The sequence below is a fragment of the Anabrus simplex genome, chromosome 5 (genome assembly GCF_040414725.1).
Source record: "Anabrus simplex isolate iqAnaSimp1 chromosome 5, ASM4041472v1, whole genome shotgun sequence".
Classification (NCBI taxonomy): domain Eukaryota; kingdom Metazoa; phylum Arthropoda; class Insecta; order Orthoptera; family Tettigoniidae; genus Anabrus; species Anabrus simplex.
The window spans coordinates 400,067,037-400,079,083 of NC_090269.1; the positions used below are offsets into that span (position 1 = coordinate 400,067,037).

Consider the following 12,047-nt stretch of genomic DNA (forward strand, 5'->3'; position numbering starts at 1 on the left):
CGAAGGGCGTGAAAATGAAATAATAAAAGTACGCGGAAGCAATGCCATACACAGGTGGGGAACCGTAGTCTTCCACCCACTCTACCAAGTTGAAAGCCCAAGAAACCCTTTAAGTCTCCTCTTACGAAAGGCAAGGGATGGGATTCCACGTATCAATCCCACCTGCAGGGGAACATACATATATACATACCGTAACCGTACAACAGGGTTACAGATTCCATTCAGTATTTATTATTATTATTATTATTATTATTATTATTATTATTATTATTATTATTATTATTATTAACCCGATTCATTAGATTTTATATTCTGTTGCTCATCATTTATACTGTAATAATTAGGTATCACGCATATTATTGTATTTCATCATAGGTTAAGTGAATTTTGTTTGTAATTATTCTGTATATTAAGAAGTGAGATTTGTTGGTTTCTAATTGTCATGCTGTGGCTTGTAACTCTGGCCAGATGAGCTGGCATAGTATTTTGCAATCGAGGCTGTGTTTAACCAAGAATGTATTGAGCAAGTAGGTTTCCCGCTGACACATGCAAGGTAGTCATCCGTAGTCCGCGTAGGCAAGCTTATACGACTCATGACTGATGGCATCAGTGCGTGGGCAAGTGATTTCGACCAAGTGTCTGTATTCGCCAGCTACGGTATGTTGAGGTGGAAGGGATGACCAGAGATTAGGGAGAGGAGTGGTCATCACGAGGTTATAAAAGTCGATGCAACGGTGATGTGAGCGATCAAATGGATGGAAGAAGTGAAGGAAGTGTGGTATTCAGTGGTCTTAGAGTGGTGGTCAGAGCTAAAAGGTGTGTTTTAAGAGGTTTTGGAATCATCGAAGAGGTCTACGAGTAGTGGTTGTATCCGAGTAGAGACTGGTACTATGCTTGTAGTGAAATATCATTTACTTGTGAAGATGGACTTCACAAGGTGTTTCAATAATATTTTCAAATTTATTACAATCTATTGAGTGAACGTAACTACATTGGAGATTACTACGCTCGTACGGGGAATGTAGGTCAACTCCCGGTTACATAAGAAGATAACAGCAGACGTCTCCCGACTTCAGCTCATTGGTTTTTCCAGGAATTTCAAGTTCAACAGCGGTGTGAGCAGACATCAGGTAATTAAAGCATCAGACATGTTATGCATTAATAACATGAAGAAGAAAGAAATCAGCGGCGATGTCATATTTCACTTCAAGTTCATGCCAATAGCTTTCTTTGTTTAAATTAAATGTTCTCTTTGATTGTAACAGCAAATCTCACAATATATATTTTTTTCTTAAATTGAAATACGTAAATGCTTGTTCATTGTGACGTAAATTATAGTCATAAACTCAGCTTTAATTATAATAAGTGATTCTATTTCCAAGTACAATCCTCAGTTGTGGAAATGCAACCGTAATCTAATATTGTCCTGATCCATATCCCTGTATATTGCCAGATGTGTGAGTTTATCACCTCACGCCTTGAGATAATTGAGATAAGAGGTATGCTCTACCGAATTTTGTTGTTTTTTCTTAGAAAGCAACTGGCGCTCAAACAAATGTTATGTATATTGTGTGAAAGAGGTGAAGGTATAAGAATAGTGGTTGGAGTAGCCACAATACATGCATACATAGGCTACATACGTTTTCCATTCTACACTGCTGTGTTATCAACCGAACGAGTTAGCCGTGTGCTTAGGGTCGCTTAGATGTGAGCTTGCATTCCGGAAGAGCGGGTAGCCTACACTTTAATTATCGCCACGGACACTACCTTCCCAGTCTTATCCCTTTCCCATCATTGCGTCGCCGAAAACTTCCAATGATGTATTGTGCGATGTTAGATCCATAGCAGAACAACAATTACGAAGACAAAAATTTCTCTGTGACTTAACTAAGGGTGTCAAAATTTCTTTATGTGCAGCATGGTCAAAGATTTCGTTGAATTTCACACCCCTTATAATTTGATCATCCAATATCGAGTTTAGCCACTGTCGTCCTAGCCTCCCTCCACTTCCCTTACCTTCCATGGTTGACTTCATTATTCTCCTGGGTCAGGCCATTTCGAAGAGTGTAGCCACCGTTAAGGGCCCGTGGCAGCACCAGACTCTCACGGCTGAAAGGAGTCGTGCTGAAGCCACCAAGCCCCGATAGAGAGAGATAGCGAGTGAATAGGAAAGAGGCTACAAAAATGAGTTGCAAAACATAATACCAAACCAAACCCCATGGCGCAACAGCCCCGAAGGGCCATGGCCTATCAAGCGACCGCTGCTCAACCAGAAGATTAAAAATTTCGTCTCGAAGGCATGGCATGTCCAACATAGCACCGAACACCACACTTTAGCCTTGCAAATACGCATTTAAATCATTCAAATGTGTTACTGCATAACGTGTGGTCAGCACAATGAATCCACTGGGACGTATTCGTCGCTCCCTGAACTGGGGCCGACTTCTCACTGTCAGGTATTTCCTCAATTGCAATAACGTAGGCTGAGTGGACCTCGAAACAGCCCTAGATTCAAGTATAAAACCTTGACCTGGCCGAGAATCGAACCCGAGGTCTCCGGGAAAGAGGCAGACACGCTACAGCTTCACCGGGGGGCCGACAAGAAGAAACTGAGCGAACGCCACGTGGTGCTCGCAGGCGGTCATCCACTCAAGTACTGACCACAACCAATGTTGTTTAACTGCGGTGATCGGACGAGAACCGCTGTATTCAACATGGTATAGCCGTTGAATTAAAACATAATACAGAAAAATAAAACTGAATTTAGAATATTTGGATATTTGTTTTCACAAACCTGTTTATGTTAGGGAAAATTATCTGAGCGGAATGAATGCGTTAACATCGCTTCCATTGCATCATTGAACAAATATTACTAATTTTCATGCCAGTGCATGGGTACGCGAAAACTCCATTCTTGTAAAACCCAAGAAAATTTCTAACACCTATCTTTCAAAACTGAAAGCCTTACATTCTCTTTGAAAATAACTGGAGCTTGCTCTAATTTCTTTACGAAAAGGGTGTTCAAAGAATGACTAAATCCGGTGACGTTTCTTTGATAGCGGGCGAGTTGGCTGTGCGATTAGGGGCTTGCAGCTGTGAGCTTGCATCCGGGAGTAGTGGGTTCGAGCCCCACTTTCGGCAAACCTGAAAATGGTTTTCCGTGATTTCCCATTTTCACGCTACGCAATTGCTGGGGCTGTACCTTAATTAAGGCCACGACCGATTGCTTCCCACTGGTAGCCCTTTCCTATCCCATCGTCGCCATGAGACCCGCCTGTGTCAGTGCGACGTAAAACAAATTGTAAAAAAAAATGTATTCGATATTTCTAAGTAGATTTTCGAATTGTTTGTGTAAATGTCGAAGTGCTTCACAGTAACTTTCAGTTTTACAATCGGACAAATCACGAGCTTTTAAAGATGGGAAATCTTAAAAGACTTTCTCCTGTATTTGTTTTTCGAAGATTAAAATTCCGTGTAGAAAGCAGGACATGTCCAACATAGCGCCGAACAACTCACTTTAGCCTTGCAAACAAGCATTTAAATCACTCAAATGTGTTACTGTATAACGAAGGCTAACAAGGTAGTGCACAAACAAAGTGCGTCTGCGGGTGCAGAGTGGGCTTCGACATACAAGTGGCCACGGTTAGTCCGTGGTCTCTCATCTCTGCCCTCCAACCGACCAACCGGGGTATGGCTGGGTCGGCTCTGCCTTCAAGAGACGGTGTGGGACTGGTTTCCACCGTCAGCTGTCCTGAGAATGGTTTTCCGTGGTTTTCCATTCTCTTGAACTAGGCGAATGCCGGCACAATTCCTAGTTTAGGCAACGGCCGCCAACCCCCCTCACCTTCTCCGAGGATCTCCTGTCAGGTAGCAGCGATATACATTTGTGTCCTCGGTTGAGAACCAGGCTCGAGTGAGAGTGTAACACACAGCCAAGGTTACTCGAGAGGGTGGAGCACGGGCATGGTTGTCTGAGCAACGGAAGCCAAGATGGTCTTTTCCCTCTGCAGCCAGCTGATTTCATGTTTGAAAACATGAACCGGGGAGAATGCTGTGTTGGAACGCAGCCCAATGACTACCCTGTGTTTGACAGACTGTGGAAGCGATCCCCGCTCTCTCCATCGCGACCAGTGTAAATATTTATGTCTTCCTTTGTGCGTGGTTTTGCTTGTTGACCTTATGTCTTGTTTTGTGGTGTCATTATGTTGTGATTGTCAAGGGATGTTAGTCCGCATGCTATTTCAGGGATGTGAAGTTCTGTTCCTCAATTCAATTGGTCACGGGGTCGGAATCCATGTTAGAGTCTGTGGCATTTTGGGACAGCATAGGGCCGGTACCAAACCAGTGATTTTGTATAATTTTCTTGTGTCCCGACTTGTTGGGAGTAATTTAGCTTGCCCATTTGAGTGCGAATCTATCTTTTTTCAGCTTCATGTAATTGGACGATAATCATCCAGGCCTATGACCAGGTCGGTGAAATTTATCTGGTGATGCGTTGCTGTACAGCAGAAACTTGTATCATATTCCATTTAAGAACTTCCTATTAACCGGGTTTGTTACCAGAAGTCACTACGTGACTATTTGTAATAACTTTGTAAATGTTTGTGTTGATTTATTGGCGACTTTTCTTCCTTTCCGAATCTTATGTTTTAGCTTGATAAACTTATTTATCGAGTTCTCATTCGCAAATATGTATTTAAATCCTGTCCTACTGGTCATTTATGACAAGTTAGATATTTTTCACGACACTTTTTTCCAACGTACCGTTTTCTTTACCGACAGAGCTAGGCGAAATTTAGGATGGGTGATAACGTACACTACCAATCTCCGTTCTCTGGGTGATATTACTTCAAACGCGTTGAGGGCAAGTCAGGTACCTTCAGAGTCTACCTTCATCCGATCTGCGATGTCTCTTACACTAGCGTCCAAAAATTAAGCATAATCACTAAACGAGGCCATACCGCCTGATAGGAATGTCAGAGGGATTGCTGAACAAACGGAAGCTGACTCACACACCATATGTCACACAACTTGTCCAAAAATACAGTGTCAGAAAGGTTCTGATCACTAATGTACAATTTTGACAACAACAAACAAAACTTGGCCATGTCTTCCACAACAAATAGGGTGTATGGTTAACCTTAACAGCCACACATGCTTTGCAGCGACGTGGCATTCTCTCTATCAGATGGTTCAAGAGCTCTTGTGGCAGTTGATCCCTTTTCTCCGAAAGGGCAATGCGAAGGTCTTGGAGGTCTCTTGGTGGAGGTTGACGGGATGCAATTCGTCTCCCCAATGCATCCCAGGAATGTTCTATAGGATTCAGATCAATGGACCTCGCTGGCCAGTCCATGCGATGAATGTCCTCCCCAGCCAGAAATTCATCCACCAGAGCAGTGCGGTGCGGTCGGGCATTACCGTCCATTAAGAGGAAGTCTGGACCAACCGCACTTCTGAAGAGTCGAACATATGGTCTCAGTACCTCATCCTTGTATATCCGAACGTTAACAGTGTTTCTTAGACCACCCATGAAGATGTGCAGGTCCGAACGCCCATTCATCATGATGCCGCCTCACAACATGACACCACAACCACCATACTGGTCCCGTTCCAAGATGTTCCTGTGGTTGTATCGGCTACCCGGTTCTCTCCAGATTAATATGCCACGGGAATCGTTCTGCAAACTGAAGCGGGATTCATCTGTGAAGAGCACATGCCTCCATTCATTCATGGTCCAGTTTCGATGTTGACGGCTCCACAGTACACGGACCCGTCTCTGTGCTGGAGTGAGCGGGACGCACACTGCTGGACGTCGGGCAAACAGCCCTGCTGTTTTGAGCCTGCGCTACACAATTTGCCGGGAAACTGCAACTCCTGAGACGGCTGCAAGCTCCGCCGACAATTTTCTTGCAGGTGCACTCCGATTTCGTCGGGCGATTAAGACTGGATATCGGTCCTGCTGTGGGGTTGTTACCCTTAATCGACCTGGTAATGGCCTACGACTAACGTCTTATGTGTCCCGAATTCGTCTCCAAAGCCCGAAAATGACACTTTGTGGCACATTCAAGGATACGGCGACTTCGGACTGTGTCTGGCCTGCTTCCAGGCGGCCGAGTATTCAACCCTGCAAAACGGGGTCCAAATGGCGTCGCTGTGCTATTATGTTGTCACGTTCACCACGAGGCTACACTCCGCACACTATAACAGGGCAAACACAACTGAAGGAATATGAGGCGCAGGCACTGGCTGTGTTTACCTTGCGGTTACACCGCTAGTCAAAGCAGCGAACACTCCTTTCCTACACAGAGCGAACACGTAAGGTTGGTAGGCACATATGTCGTGCGATTTGCTGTCTGTTTCCTGTTGACATGCTTACTCGTAACTTATGCTTAACTTTTGGACACTAGTGTAGCTTTCTTACTTGGTCATTGTTGCATCGGTTTTACCGTATCGTAATTGTCGAATCAGTGTTTGAGGTTTCGAGGAATCTCCCAGTTTGATGTAAAGTACGATTGAGTGACCACCGATCACTGTGAAATGAAAGTCACGCAACACACAAATTGCCCGTATGTGGGCCTCGGTGATATACCTACATCATATGTGAGCCTCTCACCAAACAGAGAAAACAATTTTTTAAAATTCTTTTCTTGCAAATTAGCCGAAGTGAAGCGTAAACACTAAACGGTGAAAGTAAAATCAGCTCTAAAAATGTCGTTTATCTCAGAGCTTTCAAAGCAAGCACATTCCCTAAGACTGCAATGTGGGAGTAGCATATTTTAATGACTGCAGGATATCTTTATATAGGTGCAAAGCGTTGAAAAAAAAACATCATATTTCGACTTTGTATTTCTAAATAATCTTAAGATATTTTCGTCATGATCACACATTACTTTAGGAACGAAAGAATCGAATCAGTGTCTGAGCGGTTTCTGTCACGTCGCTTTCAACTTGCATTCCGGAAATAGTGGATTCAAACCCCACTGCCGGCAGCCTTAAGACCGTTTGCCGTGGTTTTCTATTTTCACACCAGGCAAGTGCTGGGGGTCATACCATAATTAAGGCCACAGTCGCTTCCTTCCCACACCTAGCCCTTCGTCACTATAAGACCTGTCTGTGACTACGCGACGTAGAGCAAACTATAAAAAATATAACTAATAAATAATAAATAACTAATAAATAAATTGCGCGTCAATGTAGGCTATATCGCGATACGTTGTACAGTTTGATTCCGTTAATTGTGTTACTTCATTCACATATTCTGCATTAACGAATTGTGATTTCTATCACTTAAACACTGTGTCCACAACCTCGAACATTTTGCCGTGAAAATTCTGCGGAAGTAATATACAATCTCAACACCTTCTACTACTTCATTTGCAGTGTGAAATGGACCTGGAAGTACAGATCAAAGAGGAACTAGTCTTGCTTGAAGGAAAAGCACATTCTTCACTTGAAAATTTTGAATTTGTATCAGAAACCAACTACCTGGAACAAGAAACCAAATCAAAGCTAACAGAATCAGAATCAACCCAGGAGAACCTGTTGGAGGAAAATTTTGAACTTGTATCAGAAATAAAGCCTCTGAAAGAAGAAACCAAATCAGAGTTGACAGAACCACGGACAAGCCAGGAGAATACATTTGAGTGAGCGGAATGGTGCAGAATTAACTTTGCACATCGGAGAAAGGGTGCTCCGTTCTTCTTCTCGGAAGTCATATACTGTAATAAAAGACACAATACGGAATGGAAGGCTGCGCTTGATCAGAAAAATTATCTTCGGGGACAAATTTTAGCTTAACCTCGTTTACTCAAGCTCGTTCACTCTCGAAAACGGCCGTACAAAGGTCAAGAATGTAAATTAACGTTTAGACGGCAACATCATTTTAGAAGTCATACACTCCTTCACTCTGGTGGAAAGTCGCATAAATGTCGGGAATGCCAAAGCACGTTTGAATCACTACAAGATCTCCAGAAACACTGGCTAATTGACTCCTCTGGTGGAAAGTCACATACCTGTCGTGAATGCTATAGCACGTTTTACTTCCGAGGATGTCTCCAGAAACACATGCTAATTCGCTCCTCTCGCGAAAAGTCGTATACATGTCGGGAATGCTAAAGCACGTTTTACTTACAGGAAGATCTCCAAAAACACATGCTAATTCACTCCTCTGGTGAAAAGTCGCATACCTGTCAGGAATGCAAAAGCACGTTTGATTTACGAGAAGATCTCCAGAAACACATGCTAATTCACTCCTCTGGTGAAAAGGCGCATACATGTCAGGAATGCAAAAGCACGTCTGATTTACGAGAAGATCTCCAGAAACACATGGCAATTCACTCTACAGAAGGGCCGTTCCGATGTAATGTTTGCTATATTACGTTCAAACGGCGAAATTCTCTAGGAGCCCATTTCAAATCCACTTTGGCAAGGCCGCTCCTTTGAAAATAACGTATTATTATTATTATTATTATTATTATTATTATTATTATTATTATTATTATTATTATAAGCGTATGATTAGCGTATGATTAGCGTATGATACTAATGCCGATCACGAAAATTATGACTTCCGTAATGTCATTTAATCAAAATTAGGATGCAAAAATATGTTCTACGTAAATAATAGTGTTGTCCGTCTCATGCGATCTTCCTGCTAGGAGATTCTTCTTCGTTTAATTGTGAAGCTAATTTAGTGCTGAAGTTAACAGCCATCTTTATTTTATTGCTTGCTTGCACGTTGTTCTTCTCGAGGCAGGCTAACTTAAACGACACCAAATCTTGGAAGTTATAATGCACTACCATCTTATATTTTCAAAACTACCATTGACTCAGCGCTAAGAATACTTACTGCTCTGATATCTACCGTAGTAACTCTATGAAAAACAAAATAATATTCACCCCTGCCACGTTAAAATAACATACTAAATTAAAATGCCTAACGTTAATTCACAGTCAGGTGACGAAATTCCATGCCCTATCTGTAATAAATGTTGTAAGTCGGCATTAGGAGTAAATATTCACATAGGAAAAGCTCACCCTGAGAAAAGGAGAAATAGAATCACAACACAATATGCTAGTAACACGAATGTTGGGGAATGCTTACAGTTGACAGAAGACACCCAATGGTCGCTGATCATGAAACTGAAAATGGTAATCCTATGAAGATTTGGGAGGATAGGATTTCAAACATCATGCAAAATGGTGATGTTAATCAGCTAGAATATTTTACTTCTGAGGTTATGCAGTTCTTTGCAGATCGTCGATTGCTCAAGACTTGAGACAGCGTGGATGACAGGTGCACGAGGAGGTTCACTGCGTCTCTACCGATGACTCTAATCGGAGGGCGGACATCGTAGCCATCAACAGAGAGGACATTAAAGCGATGGTCTTAGATCCCACCATTCGCTTTGAAAGGGACCTGGATCAGGCTCGGAATGTAGACCTAGAAGAGCAAGCTATTTATTTTCCATGCTTGCCTTACCTTTCATCTAAGTATAAAATACCTATCGATCGGTGGATTGTCCGTGGCCTGCTATTCGGAGCAAGAGGCGCCCTCCCTAGTCCGACATCGAACTTCCTACAAAACTTGAAAGTTCCATTCTGCGAGTTAGAAAAAATAGTAATACAGATATTGAGGGACTCTCTGCAAATCATTCACTTCCATCTACCTGAGAACGTGATTGACATTTCTCCCCCACTAACCCTGGGAAAATAGAAGATAACAGCTTCAACGATTAAATTTTCATTTCTTGATATTTTTAAACTCCATTGAAATTGAAACTGTATTCCGGATCCAAATGGCCACCCTCATTGGAGGACGGATGATTTATTTCTTTAATAAATCTCTCTCTCTCTCAAATATTTATGTGAATGACGTGTATTTAAGTTTTAATCACGAATGTTCTGTTTTCAGTTGCCTGAACCGAGCTGACGTGATCAAGGTGTACGACGGCCGCAGCTCGCTAGCCCCTGCTATTACCGTTCTCTGCAATGAGGGCTCGGAGCTGGAGGTGTTATCAACGGGACCAGACCTCTATATAGAGTTCATAGCTAACTCCGAGTGGCCTGGACAGGGGTTCAAGGCGAGCTTCCAGTTCCAGCCAGGAGATGTCACTACGAGTGACAGCCCAGCGATAGGTGAGAAAGTTTCACTTACTCATCTTATGTTATAATTAGTAACTTGAAAACACTTGTCAAAAAGTTCAACAGCGCAACTGTATCAAATTTAAATACGTCGGAGGATGCAGTGTGAGCTTCGGCTTACCAGTGGCTACGGCTCTACCGTGGCTCCACAGCTCTGTATTCCGACCGACAAACCGAGCAGAGTGATCTTCAGCTTACCGCTGACCACGGCTCTACCGTGGCTCCATAGCTATGTATTCTCACCGATCCTCTGAACAGAGCGAGATTCAGTTTACCACTGATCACGGCTCTACCGTGGCTGCACAGCTTTGTATTCTCACCGATCATCCGAATAGGCTGAGCTCCAACTTACCGCTGATCACGGCTCTACCACGCCTCCACAGCTCTGTATTCTCACCGATCATCCGAATAGGCTGAGCTCCAGCTTACCGCTGATCACGGCTCTACCACGCCTCCACAGCTCTGTATTCTCACCGACCATCCGAATAGGCTGAGCTCCAGCTTACCGCTGATCACGGATCTACCACGCCTCCACAGCTCTGTATTCACACCGACCATCCGAATAGGCTGAGCTCCAGCTTACCGCTGATCACGGCTCTACCGTGGCTCCACAGCTCTGTATTCTCACCGACCATCCGAATAGGCTGAGCTCCAGCTTACCGCTGACCACGGCTCTACCGTGGCTCCACAGCTCTGTATTCTCACGGACCATCCGAATAGGCTGAGCTCCAGCTTACCGCTGATCACGGATCTACCGTGGCTCCACAGCTCTGTATTGTCACCGACCATCCGAAAAGGCTGAGCTCCAGCTTACCACTGATTACGGCTCTACCGTGGCTCCACAGCTCTGTATTCTCACCGACCATCCGAATAGGCTGAGCTCCAGCTTACCGCTGATCACGGATCTACCGTGGCTCCACAGCTCTGTATTCTCACCGACCATCCGAATAGGCTGAGCTCCAGCTTACCACTGATTACGGCTCTACCGTGGCTCCACAGCTCTGTATTCTCACCGACCATCCGAATAGGCTGAGCTCCAGCTTACCGCTGATCACGGATCTACCGTGGTTCCACAGCTCTGTATTGTCACCGACCATCCGAAAAGGCTGAGCTCCAGCTTACCACTGATTACGGCTCTGCCGTGGCTCCACAGCTCTGTATTCTCACCGACCATCCGAATAGGCTGAGCTCCAGCTTACCGCTGACCACGGCTCTACCGTGGCTCCACAGCTCTGTATTCTCACCGACCATCCGAATAGGCTGAGCTCCAGCTTACCGCTGACCACGGCTCTACCGTGGCTCCACAGCTCTGTATTCTCACCGACCATCCGAATAGGCTGAGCTCCAGCTTACCGCTGACCACGGCTCTACCGTGGCTCCACAGCTCTGTATTCTCACCGACCATCCGAATAGGCTGAGCTCCAGCTTACCGCTGACCACGGCTCTACCGTGGATTCACAGCTCTGTATTCTCACCGACCATCCTAATAGGCTGAGCTCCAGCTTACCGCTGATCACGGATCTACCGTGGCTCCACAGCTCTGTATTGTCACCGACCATCCGAAAAGGCTGAGCTCCAGCTTACCACTGATCACGGCTCTACCGTGGCTCCACAGCTCTGTATTCTCACCGACCATCCGAATAGGCTGACCTCCAGCTTACCGCTGATCACGGATCTACCGTGGCTCCACAGCTCTGTATTCTCACCGACCATCCGAATAGGCTGAGCTCCAGCTTACCACTGATTACGGCTCTACCGTGGCTCCACAGCTCTGTATTCTCACCGACCATCCGAATAGGCTGAGCTCCAGCTTACCGCTGATCACGGATCTACCGTGGCTCCACAGCTCTGTATTGTCACCGACCATCCGAAAAGGCTGAGCTCCAGCTTACCACTGATTACGG

General features: G+C 44.6%; 1 protein-coding gene and 1 pseudogene across 1 annotated transcript in view; one reads left to right on the plus strand and one right to left on the minus strand.

Annotated features, from left to right (window-relative positions):
- Window positions 1–12,047, plus strand: part of LOC136875003 (suppressor of lurcher protein 1) — a 1,553,195-nt gene that overhangs the window by 1,353,447 nt on the left and 187,701 nt on the right. Inside the window, exon 8 of the mRNA XM_068227855.1 lies at window positions 9,914–10,137. Within this exon, the coding sequence (XP_068083956.1) occupies window positions 9,914–10,137 (224 nt within the window). The remainder of the gene's footprint in view (window positions 1–9,913; window positions 10,138–12,047) is intronic.
- LOC136875195 (5S ribosomal RNA) lies at window positions 2,613–2,731 on the minus strand (annotated as a pseudogene).